The following is a 13,540-nucleotide window of genomic DNA, read 5'->3' as shown; positions in this document are numbered from 1 at the left end:
CTCTCAGCTTGCTAGTGAAACTAGTGTAATTGTAAATCCCCTCTCTTTTCTCCTTGCCAGCAAAAGACACTGACAGGTCCGTTCATTATTGGGAAGGTGTCAGTCAATGGAGGCCACCCATTCCTGCCCCATGTCCTCTGTTTAGGGGGGACTAGGCTGAGCACAGCCTGTGGGGAGGCAAACCCCACAGCCTTAGCCTTAAGCTGAAGGAGCAGCTTGTCTGTCCTATGTCTCTGCTGAGACTGTCAAATTTGTCACTTGTGATCACTGATACCTGTGCTGGCAAGTAGCTCATTTGGGAACCAGAATCAAAGCCACTAACTCCTTTCAGTCACCGCCACAGCAATGTGTTGTAGAGGGGCAGTGAGGGCAATGTCCTTCCCCTGTGATGCAGCTCACTTGAGGGCCGGGCTGTACAGCTGTACAGGTCCACCACATGGACCAAAAGGGAATGAGAAGCTTCTCAGGAGCTCTCTGTATTTCCCCAAAAACGTGGGAAGATTGCAGTGTCTCTGTGCTGCAGTTCTTTCCTGGAAGTCCCCTCTTTTACCAGCTCAGCAGAGAAGTTGGCAGAAACGTGGCTTCCTCCCATTTTGCTGACCAGAAGCTCAGTAAGGAAAGACATGATCTTTTTCAAGGGATGCCATAGTGTATACCCTTCCCTGCTCACGCCACAGCACCCTTTAGGAGTCCTGGAGCACATCCCGCCTCTGCTGTTTCTCACACATTTTGCCATTTCACTCACAACCACACTATTGGCACTGCTAAAAACAACTACTTCTCAGGCAAATTCAAGAGCTGAAGTTAACTGTTGCACTCAACAGCACTGCTCTTCTTCATTAAGTTTTTCTCCTCCCTCTCTGGTCAGCATGTCAATGACATGATTTGACCTGCTATATTAATTTCACAATTAGAAGCTGGTTTGCAAATCCTTTAGTAAGTGTTTTAACTAATATTTTCCAGGCTTCTCTAAGTGCACACAATTCATGCTCTAGAATTTAAACTATTTATGCCATTATAATCTCATTCTTATATGAACCAAACTAGACCAGATCAAGGTGCTACTTAGCAATAGTGGGTGCGTTTACCTGGTGCTCTCTTATGCTGTGGGTAGCTGAGATGTTCACAAGAGGGTGGCATATGACACAGCATGGTACCATGCTCTTCTGAACTGGCAGCTGCAGACTGGTCTAGACACCCTAGAGCATTTCAAAGGGCATGAAGCACCTATGAGTAAGCACCTGAATAAATCCCTTGCTCTCTGGTTTTGCTTTGTTAGACAGTAATTTTTTCTGAACAGAAGCAATGGGTCTGATTCTGCCATCCCATCAACATTACACCATTGTGGCTCCTCAGATGTATCACCTCATGCTGAGGAGAAGCACCTGCTGTGTGTTCCTGTCCCATGCCTGCACAGCCCCGATCACACTGACAAAAAACAACAAAAATACTGTCGTAAGTTCCATTTGTCATGTATTTTGGTTAATGATCAAAGAATTAACCTGTTCTCAGCTTTTTTGCAGTGGAAGTTCAGATCCTTCAGCTGATTTTGTTGCCCCCCTTTTCATATGTTCAGAGATTAGGGCTGGACCTTGCAAGCTGCTGCGTGTGCATGGGGAAGGAGCTGCCCCCGCCCTGACTGAGGCTGCTGGGCATGGGAGCACACCTGGATGCAGTGTCAGCCATTGCAGGTGAGCTCCCACGCAAGGGCTGTGGTGCAGGAGCTCCCAGAAGAACACTTTTCAGCTGGCAGTTAAACTGTTAAAATAAGACATACTTGGGCTTCAAGAAACTTTTTCTTGGCTTTCCGCATGGCAGGAGTGTCATCCCTCATGCTTTGCCTGTGGCATGAGGAGCATGCAGCTCAAAGCGTGGTCAGAGTGCTGGAGTCAGCTCCAGATGGCTCTATGTGGCCTCTCATATAGTGAGCACTCATTTATACTCTCTCTATACTTGAAACGAGAGCAATATTCCTGGCTTTTTCATCTGGTTTCACAGCCATATGTTTGTTCAGTATTTTTTATCCTGGCTAGTGCGATTACGAAGGAAATAGTGCAGCAGTCCTTGCGACTGAGGGAAAAGAGCAAATGAAAACCGACATCAGTCTCCTTACCCAGCGTGCCAACTACCACATAGTTATGGAAAATGCAGTGTGCATGATTTTGCTGCATGTGATCCAAAATGAAAAAATATGTCGCTATGTCATTTTAAAAAGTGTATCTACAGGGTTGAAGCAACCACGGGTGACGCTGTGCAGATGGTTTTCTCTTGCCAGGAAGAAGTGTATTGGGGCCAGGGTCTTTTAATCTGTCATATATATAAGCTAAGATTTACAATAGGAATCAGACTTGAAAATGTAAATGGATTTTCAATTGCAGAGTCTGCTCCATCATAATGGCTTTCATTCAAAGCTTTGTCTGGATAGAACAACAGCTGTTCTGCCTGTGTTTTTTTCTTGTTTTATTTTATTTTTAGACTGTTCTCATATGTAAAATGCCAGGAGATGGATGTAGACAGGGAGACCTCCTGGTGATGTCTGCTAAATAAATGAAGTGCTCCCAGGGATGCTTGAGTGAGACTGTACTTAAAGTGTTTTCTTCCTTATTTAATAGTGCAAACACACAGGAGAGAGTTGGTTTCAGCCAGTGAAGAGTCTTGGCCAGGACTTTTGGTAGTCATGCCCACTCCCAAACATGGCAAATCTGGATAAAATGGGATGTAGAGGTCTGATCTGCCTTCGAAATTTGCTTTGTGTTTGAAATCCCTGACTGCTGACTGTTGAGAGTCCCCAGATGGGTCCAAGTTTTGCCACCTAAAATTACTAAATGGGGAAAGCTGGGGGCCATTCGTTTATAAATGCCACCTTTAAAATTCTTACCTAAGGAAAGCACTTGGTGGATTGTAACACATGGATATGCAGAGCTGAACTGTCCCTGATTTGCTAATTCAACAGTTTTCTATGTTTTTGAAAACCAGACTACCTTCCTTATGTTTCACTAATTCCTCTTTTTCCACATCTGTATCTTGATACTGTTTATTACTATTATTAAAGACGCATGTTTGACTATTCATAAAGTGCACCTGTTCAGATGGAGATCTCAATGAGAGTGTAGTACTAAAATAGGAGTTATGGATACAAATATCATTGTGGACCTCTTTCCCAGAGCATACTCTGTTTTGTTGCTTGGAAACCTGCTGCATATTCTTGCTTTAATCTTTCTTCCAGAGTCTAGCTCTGCCCTTCTAATACAGCTGGAACGCTAGAAAAAAATTCTGTGTTTCAGAACTTGTGTAGGAGGAAAAGGATGCAAAGGACAAACAACCAAGCAACAAAACAAAAGCCCCAACCCAACTCCCTGGAGACTTGGAACCACCAGGAATTGTTGTTTGTGCTGGGAAAAGACTACATGATTTTAGGCACCAACTGAATGACATGCTTCTCTCAGGCCAAGGATATCATCTTTTCCCAACTGAGAATGGGAATTGTAAAAACCATGACAGTGCCCTATTATATTGTTTCTGAGAAGAGAGTGTCTCTGCGGTTGATCTTACTAGAAACGATGATGAGAATATCAGGGTTCATTTCCCTTCTCAATCATTCTCCACCTATTTCTGTCCTCCTACAGTTTCTGTGAAATACTACAGGGCTCCTCCTGTCCTTCTGATGGACCAGCAACAAGGCCATACATGCGGTTAGGTTTGTTTCTGTAAGCAGATAGCACTAAGCTGTCTGCTGTTCAAACGTCAGTTCATGCTGTTCTCACAGCAGTTAATCCAGGAACATTTTTTGCTTGTGTTCCCTGCTAGAGTGGGATACTGCAGTACCAGGGGATGTTTTTTCTGATTTCCACCTCCAGACTTTTATTTTGACATTAAAAAAAGAGTGAACAAAAACACATTTTTACTATTCAGAAAAATAATTTATCATCTGTTTTGTATGAATGGGGGTAATAGAGCTGGAATTAAGGAAACATCATCTTTGCAATATGCCCAGAGTTCAGAATGAGAGGGATTCCGGAAGAAACCTCTTCCAAAGTCACAGTTACAGACTTGCAGCTTGCACCAGCAGGACATCTGGCAAGGATGGCAAGGGCATGACTGCGAATGCTGGGAGTTTGGAAGCAATTCTCAGTGCCTGGAACCACAAAGATGTCTGCGCCTCAGATTTGTGTCTGGGCAAGACACATATATCAGAAAAAGTAACTAGCAGAAGTTACATGATAATCTCTGAATCAGAGATTTGCATCTTGAAGATCAAGAGTCTAAATCTGACCTCAGCTGAGATTCAAGAACACTGCTCTGATGTAAAAGCAGACTAAATGTGCTGAAGCTCAGCCCTACAGACTCATTTCTCAAACACTTTATAGAACACAGCACTACTTTATAGAAAGCAAACACCTCTAACTCATTCAGTTCAATTTTCTAATTCAATAGGAAATTCTAATTCAATACGAATTTCTAATTCAATAAGAAAACATCCTCCATACATGTTTTGTTGCTTTTTATCATCTAACAGTACTAGCAAGGAAACAGCATCAAAACTTCCACCATTCAGCAAGAAGCATGGTGTGTCCTTAGATAATCTTTTGCAAAGTTAGACCATGGTATCGGAGACAGACTCTGCCACAGGGCTCCTCTGGTTGTCAGGGGAATGTGTTCCCATCGTCCCTTAGTGCGTCTCAAGATGAATGGCTCCAAACTGACCACTATGGTTATGGTGACAATCCCAGGAGAGAAGATATTTAAGCTGAAGGACAGCACTGGAATGAGAACACATGTGTCTAAACTGGACATGATTGCATTCACACTTGTTATTAAAAGAAGTTTCCTAATAAAGTTCTTGAAGAGTAGCCAAAATGATTAAAGGGACAAAAAAAACCCGAATTATTTTTAAGATAGAACTTCATACTTTTTTTTGAGGATTTAATGACATTGGACTGCAGAGAACCAGAGAAGTCAATAGTCTCAGCAATCCTTTAACCTGCTCTCCTCTGATCAAGAGGTCTCTTCATAACTTAGTGTCATTTGTTACCTCTTATCCACACAAGGGATTGCTCACAACTGGGCTGATGTTGCTTTGCTGTGATCGCACTGAGGTCTGCTCTGCAAAACAACAGCAGAAAAGGCAGTCTCATACACCTAGGAGGCACCATTCTGTTTAATTTAGTATTGAAAATAAAACAAAAAACCCCCACCAGCATTAAGGCGTATGAAAATTAGTTTGCTCTATGCTAATGTTGGTTTCATTGGAAAAAATGGCCTCTAAAAATCAGCTCCCTGACGTATAAAAATAGACTACCCAAAACTGAATCATACTTTTGAAAACCTAAGACTGTAGTCTCTTTTTTTCCTCTAGCCAAAAAATGGGGATGGCAATACTTATATACCTCTGGGATGCGCTTTGGATAAGAAAATCCTAACCACATGTAAAATATTCTCAAAGAAAAGCATTATTTGCTTAGTGATTTGCTCTTATTGTTCTGAAATTAAAAAAAAAAAAAACCTCCACACAAATTTTGGAGCATCACACAGAGTTTATTTTGAAAAAGAAATCAAAGGATGTTTTTTTCATCTCTGAGCCAGATGGAAAGAAAAAACAAACGTATTCCATCCTAAGAAAGGAAACACATGAGAACTTTAAAAATTTTTTAGCCAAGCTTTTTTTTTTCCCCCCCCCCCTCAGAAAACTCCATGGAAAAAGTGAGGTGGAGACAGTGACCGAACGAATGACCTCTGGTCTTAGGAAGACCTGGCTTCTGGGGTACAATGGTTTTGTCCTCGCAGCACGATGCTTTCCTGCGTATGGACGCCCAAATTGGCCCTGAGTGAACGTAGGTGAGCGCTGACTGCAGCCTCGCCGTGGTGGTGGCCCCCTTCTCCATGAGCCTGCTGGGCTACGGGGAAGTGGAGCAGAGGGCCAGGCTCCTGCGGCCGGTCCCTCAACGGGCTCCTCCTAGGTGAGCTCAGACGTCCACACACATCAGCACGTGGAGGCTGCTGAGCGGCGCTCGGGCACCTGCATGCCGGGGCAATGTGACATTCGCCAAGGAGCAAACATCTCACAGAGGCATCCACGGAGGCAGGGAGGGAGGGAGGGAAGGAAAAGCAAGTCTGGAGCCATGGGCTGGAGACACTCTGTTCCCGTTGGATGCTGCGACTGCGCGAGAGGCTGTGCTTTTAACCAAGGAAGCCACACGGGGCCTTTGAGTGGTTTTGTTTTCTTACACGTGGATAAACTCAACATCCTCCACAGCCTTTCCCCTACTTACTGCCGAGCCGTTGCCTTTGACAGCCAGCGGCCACCCTCTGCCCGGCTCCTCCGCGCCGCCAGTGATCGCAGGCTAATCCCTGCTACTTGCTAAAAACAGAGGAGCTGTTTGCCAAGAACGGAAAATTAAAAGAGGGGCTCAGCCACTTGAAAGAGAATCAGCAAGATTAGATTAGCCATTATAAACAGCCAGTTTAAATTAGACACAATAATGGCTAATCTAGGGACTCATCCTGCTCCCTTGAAGTCAAGGCATCACGTGGAGGGGGGCAGGGGGGATGGGGACAGGGACACCATTCGAGGTGTTTTGCATTCTTCTGTGTAGATAGCGAACTTCAAAAGGTGACTCAGAGGCATTTTGTCTTTTGTTCAGCTTAGCCATTTAAAACCAATTATCTAGCATCTCGATGCTGCAAGAACAGCGTACTAAAACTACAATTAAGAGGTAAAATAGTCACAGTCATGCTTAGAACTAGCTGTGAGAGAATAGGCTTTAATTACAATAACTTGTTTTTCATCTATTTGATTTTTAATACCTCTGAAATGCCTCTGAGCCGTTGTACACACCAACCGGTATGTGTCACTTGGTCACACGAGCATGCACAGAATAAACAGCATTCGCTTCTATGTCGCCACCTCGTGCTTCCTTTATGGGCACAATTGCAGGTATTTATAGACATCAAAGAGGGTTGAGAGTTTGAAGATTATAAGTTCTAATCACCTGAAGGTGATTCAGAATAAATTAACGAGCTGAGTCAGAAATGAAATGGAGGAATCCAGCACTGGCTGAGGTAAGGCGCAATGACTTTGCACCCTCTCTCCCTTCCCCACTGCTTCGTGCAACAGGCGAAGCGCTCGCCAGTGAGGGAAAATATGCTCTCAGCGGGCTTGCATGTAGCTTGGTGTAAAACATGGAAAAGAGCGATGGAGATGTGTACTTGACATGCCAAGTTACAGTATATGTGCATATGAAGCCAAAACTCTAGCTGGGACAAAATAACCTCCCATCACTTAAAACTTTCCACACAACCTGCGTTATTGTTCAAACCATCCAGCAAGCCGACTTCATAGGGACGTTTTCCAGAGCCCATGCGGCAGCTCTCACTTCCATGACAATTTCTTGGCCTTCTCTGGGGTCCTGCTTGCATCCCTGCCAATCCCTCTCCTTTCCATGACAGTTTCTTGAGCTGCCTTAACACTTGCCCAGCTCTCGCAGTGATTTCGATCTTTGTTGCTGTTTGACACCTCCTTTTCCCGCTTGCAGGGATACTGGATCAGAAAGATGGTCTGCCTTGGCCTGCCTGCCTCTTCAGGCCAGATTTTAAGGATGACTGAACAAGCCAGGCATGTAAACAGAGCGTCCACCTCAGGCTGGTTTTGCCTCACACCTACTCGCTTTGCTTCCAACGTGTGAACAGGCTGCTCGAGACCAGGCACTTCTTGTTTCCCAGTTAAAGGTGGATAACACTGTTATATATAATTGCAAGCCAGAGTTGAAATTTGCTTTGAAATAAGTATTTAATTCATAAACATGTCACATCCTTAGATTGTCCTCATTCAGTGATGATTTCCATGGTAAGGCCAGACCATTGCCCACAGTTTAGCATAGCCGCCATGCAAGTTTTCAACAAGCTAAGCGGGCATCACTGATAAATGCTCCAGCCATTTTTTGTAGCATTATGTAGTCATGCATACAGCTGTAGCCGTTGATTGTGACTGCAGAGCGAACCTCTTCAGAGGAACTGGAGGGCATTAGATGACTCTCAGATTATCTCATCTTTAGATGTACCATCACTGCCACTGCTGATGGAAGAGAAAGATAGTGTCTTTTGGTTAAGCACAGAGCTAGGAAACAATACATCTGGAGCTTAAATGGAGGTTGTCATCAGCTTCTTGGGTGGACATAAGTCCAGCACTTCAGTAACAAGCAGGAAGAACTTCATTTAACTTGGTAGATGCTCAGAATTTACCTAAATATGCCAGCACTCAAAATGAAGATAGCAGTGCTTTTCTGAATCAGTGTGAAGCTCCATTCACTGAGGTTTGTGAGGCTCTCTGGAAATGCAAGGAATACTGTTGTACCTTTTTATCCAAAAATAGCAGTTTAACATTGTCGCTACAGGCACTTGTGTAAGTATGTATGTAAACACTACAGCATGTATCCACACACAACTCTTAGGTACAGAGTGTACAGTATAATCATGTTGTATTCAGAACTTCATGAAAAAGCAAAAAAGGAAAGTCTCAGGAAATCCAATGTGTTTCCAAAAAAGCCCTGCCTCCAAGACAGCTGCACTTCACTGGCCTTTCACTTTTTAATTAAATGTATGCAATTTTCGTTTTGTTCCTTTCTCATAGGTACCACAAGATAGATTCCCAAATGTAACTTTTTGGGTATTTTCTTGAAGTAAATTATAGCTAATATTAAAAAGTCTCCCCCCGAAACGAACACTGGAGGGAGTGCAGAATTCAGCGATGCAGCAGTCTTTACTTGGTTGTTCTTGGGAGTGATATCCGAAGCCCAAAATCTTGTCTCTTTCCAACAGAGCTGGAGTATTTCAACAAGCTCATCCGCGTTCAGCCAAGGTAAATGGGAGGTCAGGAGGCAATGCAAAAACAGCTCTCTTTCAGAGGAAGCCAGAACAACTTCCTTCATGGTGTAGCCAGTGGCCATACACAGAGTGTAAAAACTGGGAACCAAGAACAGGGTTTCTGCTAATGGACTTGAACTGGCTGCTAAGTTTTTAATCCCTGATAAGCTGCACTGCTGCCTAGATGACAGTTCCTGGGACTGAGGAGGAAACTGTCTGGGTGATGATATCATCTCATTAGCCACACTGCAGTCTGTTTGGTAGCATATTTTATTTTCTAGTTTGTTTGGGAAAGAAGTACTGCTCCAAGGAAATAATGAGATCAATTTACAAAGCACGTTAGTGAAATGCAAGTTGATTAGACTTTTCTAAGTATGGCACATTTTTATTACCAAATTTTAAAATCTATCTTAGAAAGAAACTATTTCAGCATATGCAGCTCTTTTGCTTCTGTTCTTAAAAAATTCATCATCTGGGCAGCAGCTATTAGAGCAGAACTCCCCATGAATATGGAGAAGGAATGAAAACATTTCAAAATCATTATAAGAAGTTGGTGATTTACTTCCGTGGCATTTTTTTCAAGAATGGAGGGAAGGCAGGAAGGCAAGAAGGAAGGAAGGAAGGAAGAAAGGAAGAAACGAAAGAAGGAAGGAAGGAAGAAAGGAAAGAAGGAAGGAAAAGCTTTTATTAGCAAGGTCTTTGCATAGGACCCTGATGGAACACTGACTGTGATCAGAGCTATAATGACTATCCAGTCCTTAGTCAACTTCATTGTTACACACACAGACTAGACTGCATACAATAAGGAAAACACTATCTAAAATCTGCTTTAAAAGTTATTTAACCAGAACAATTCATCTGGGAAAATACAAATATATCTAACTGGAAAAATATTTCTGTATAGCTGAGCTAGGCCTGATAGCAAACCATAATGAATTATTAGTACCTTTATTGTTTTCTTTGGCTCCTGTGCACTATATTTGTAAAAAAAAAGTCAGTAAAAAAGAGAACAATTGTAAAAAGCAAATATTTTGTACAAAAATACAAAGTTTTAAAAGCTCTTAAAAGTATATTCCATATTATTGATAAGAATTGGACTATATATATATATTTATATAAAATCTATATATTCGTGTATCTGTATAATTTTCCTACATTTGGGATTTTAGCAAATGAACATACTGTTTACACAGTTGCTTTATACGTTTTTCTATAAATGAATGACCAACAGTCTTACTCAGATTGACAGAATGTCTTTTCTCAAAAGACAAAGTTACTTATGTATGTGGTTACTGGTTGGGAAGAAAATCTGTAACTGAATTAGTCCAACTGTATTTCTGATAAGCTCCTGATGCTGTGGGTTGAAAGCCATGGAATAATTGCAGGATGCTGAAGAAGAGTTGCTGCTGAATTCCATTTAAACCAGTTTTCAGTGCTTGCTTTAACTCTTTCAATTTTGGTAGGAGATGTTGGTCTCTCCCAGGATCTTTCTTCTTCTTTAAGGAGATTTCCATAATATGTAGGTATCTGTAAATTCACAGCCTCTTACACTCCAAATATTTGCGCTGCAGTATGAGATAAAAAAGAAAAACAAACAGGAAAAAAGAAAACATGTAAAAAGCCTGTAACAGTTAAATGCTTTTCCAAAAAGGAAGCTTACTGAGATCAAGGTACCTCAAAAAATTTAAGGGAACTCCTATGCAAGTTCTGTAAGTGCAGGAGGAGAAATATCTGTAAAGCATGAAGTTTTGCTACAATAACAAATGTATATAGAAAAGGAAGAGCACCTTACACTGTTACATGCTGTCCTTCACTCTAGACACCCACATGGAGTTATACACACACAAAATGCATTTAACACTAACTCTCAGGATAGGGTCTATTTGTTTTTGGAAGGCTGGTCCCCAAGCCATCTTTAAAACCAGATTTGCCCACTGCACAGCCTATACAGGTCTATAAAAACAGCCTCTTGGGTGGCCAGGGTCTGGAGCACACGTGCCAAATCATGCCTGACATTTTAGGCACACTGAAGGTCTCCAGAAGATGGTCAAGATGTGGAGCATGCTATGTTATGGCTGCTTTGGAGGCTGGCCTTTAAGAATGCAATATATCTAGCATATGTATCGGACAGAGTATTAGAAAAGCTCAATCTGGGCTGGAGCTGAGTAGAAGAGGTCTAAGGGTGATGTTCCCTTTTCCTCAGCAGCACATTTCTATCGCATATGGCCATACATCTGGATCTTCTCTCTAGCTGTGCAATATTTACTTGAATTTGGCCTGCTACAGGTAGAGTGAAATAATCAAATGAAGTGCTTGCTCACCTTTGTCCATGTCTTTTTCACAAATGAAATTGTTAACATCTTCACAGTAAAAGTCATTCCAGAGCCCAGCGTAGATTAACCCGGCACAATCTTCCCCTGGCCCATGCCCATGGCTCCAGTTATCAGGTTGCCCGGTTTTCCAGTTTCTTTCAACAAAAGAGCAGTAGATATTATTGCACAACGCAGCCCACATGACAGTTTTTCACCACGAGAAAATTAACAAAAACATCATGAGATCTGTTCTGAATGGGAAATACACGTTGAAGCAAACAATACATGACTCTTGCAGAAAATGGAAAACAGATGTATTACAGGGAAGGGAATCTATTCAGCCCCAGGCTGCCAAAGCTCAAAGACCTAAAATTAGACTGGTGAACTTTATTTTAGTTCCTGAATGCACATGCACATACAATGCTACACGTGCACTGCTCCAAACCTGCAAAAGTCTGCTTCCTTCATTCCTGCCAGCAGATGGTACTAGGAATAGCTGGCAGGCTCACAAGCACTGCACGGGATAGCAGCGCGTGTCCCTCGGGAGCCGCGGAGGTGCTCCGGCTGCACCGAGACAGCCTCTCTGGAGGCACAGCAGAGCTTTACCTGTTTTACAGGCCCATGTTTGGATGGGAAGTGAATTTTCGGACTAACACATGATTAACAAAGTCTACACACACAGATCTTTTGCGATCAAAAAGCCTTGATGGTGTAACTTAACGCAGCATGTAAAGACATCGCAGCAAATGTTTCCTCATCCTGTTCTTGTTTAATAAGCGAGAAATGCTTCCAACATCGAGACTTAAAAGTTCCATTTTCTTGAAGAAACAGGTTGTTGAACAGAGCTTGTGATTGCTGGCTAATATGGTCCATACTCAGCTAAAAAACATGGCTGCCTGACAAAGGGTTTGACTAGGCACCTTTTGACTAGGCAGCTTTCCAGAAATAATTAAATACTTTGAAAATCAGTAACTGACAGTTCTGAGGTTACTACAGGGCACCTAAAACCACAGTGTAGTGGAAACCTATTGGAAGTAGTGGCTGAAGAGGGAATCAGTCACAGTGCTGCTATAAACAGAGAGAGAGATGAAGGGAGGGAGGAAAAGGGAAAAATATTATGGCGCATTTGAAATACATCTGACTTTTTCCATGTTTCTCATCAAAATGAATGCGAATGAGATCACAGCTAATCATTTTGTAACATCTGACTGACTGTAGCCTGTTTTTCTGGAGCACAGCAGGCTCAGTTCTATAAACTCTTTAGTCCACTCCTCAGTATTAAAAATTTGGGTGGTTGCAATCTGTCCCATTTAGGACAAATTAGGTGTAGCCCTACGATTCCTGGAGAGCTGCCAATTCAGTTCTCATCTGGCCAAAGTTTAGATACCATTGTTTCATGCATTTTCCTTATGTTTAATGCTTTCCACTTGGATTTGGGCTTTATCTAAAGGCTGGACATTTTTTATCAGAATGAGCACTCTATTTATAGCCAGTTGTAATGCAAATAAGGAAAATTCAAACCAAGGCAGAAAAAAACCTGTCTGCGCTTCCCATCTCCACTTTGTAATAAAAGTCAGGAGCAAATGTTTTGGCAAGAAACACTGTGCTGTGTAGTTATGTGATTCATTCAATATTCAGTTTTCCTCCTAGTGAGGAAATAAAGTCTTGTGTATGGTGAAGGGAGAGAGAAAAAAACAGTTCAGTGGCACCCTAAGTAAAGAATTATTTCACTGGCATCTACAAACCTCTGGATTCACTGGATAATTTCTAGATGCTGCTTTGAGAAGTGGCAGCAGGAACAGTAGCATCTGCAGAGAATAAACACCATTGTTCTTTATTTACGTACGTGTAAACTGGTAAGGATCCATCCAGCCATCTCCATTCATTTTCCTTCTCTGAATCCGTAAGCCCAATCCAGAAGCTGCCTTTCCCAAGAATCTGCCTTTTTAACCATTGCTGTGGAAGAAAGATCTCAGTCCATAACGAACAAACATGACCCTGTTCAGAGTTAATGAGCTACTCTTGCTTCATGAGCGTCTTTGTTATCAGAGCAGGAAGGGCTAAAGAGATTTTTCTAAGCTGAAGATATGTTTCATGAGTTAGCCTTGCAACCCCTTACGCTAGCATCCATAGTGCTGTTTGCACGCGAGGCAGAGAGAGCTAGTCATGCAAATTAGCTTGATAAAAAGCCACAGGCAACCTCATATAGATATATATGAAAAAAAAACCCCAGCAAAGAGTAAGCAGTTGTATCTTAATGTTCCCACTGCTACATAATCACCAAATAATTATCCTGAACAGTGGTTAACATATAGCTAGATTTATAGCTAGATAAAAACATTTGTCATAGTAGTCTTAGGCTGTGTGTT

The 13,540-nt window shown here is 42.2% G+C and overlaps 1 protein-coding gene across 2 annotated transcripts in view; it reads right to left on the bottom strand.

Moving 5' to 3' along the window:
• Positions 1-9,111: 9,111 nt before the first annotated feature.
• The window catches only part of COLEC12 (collectin subfamily member 12), a 100,849-nt gene continuing 96,420 nt past the window's right edge, over positions 9,112-13,540 (bottom strand). For both annotated transcript variants that reach the window (XM_064507276.1, XM_064507277.1), the window contains 3 exons: positions 13,018-13,127; positions 11,181-11,326; positions 9,112-10,424 (listed from right to left, as the gene is read on the bottom strand). In XM_064507276.1, the coding sequence (XP_064363346.1) occupies positions 10,405-10,424; positions 11,181-11,326; positions 13,018-13,127 (276 nt within the window). In that variant the 3' untranslated portion in view covers positions 9,112-10,404. The remainder of the gene's footprint in view (positions 10,425-11,180; positions 11,327-13,017; positions 13,128-13,540) is intronic.

The sequence above is a fragment of the Dromaius novaehollandiae genome, chromosome 2, assembly GCF_036370855.1.
Source record: "Dromaius novaehollandiae isolate bDroNov1 chromosome 2, bDroNov1.hap1, whole genome shotgun sequence".
In the NCBI taxonomy this organism is placed as follows: domain Eukaryota; kingdom Metazoa; phylum Chordata; class Aves; order Casuariiformes; family Dromaiidae; genus Dromaius; species Dromaius novaehollandiae.
This window is presented reverse-complemented; position numbering and strand designations above follow the sequence as displayed.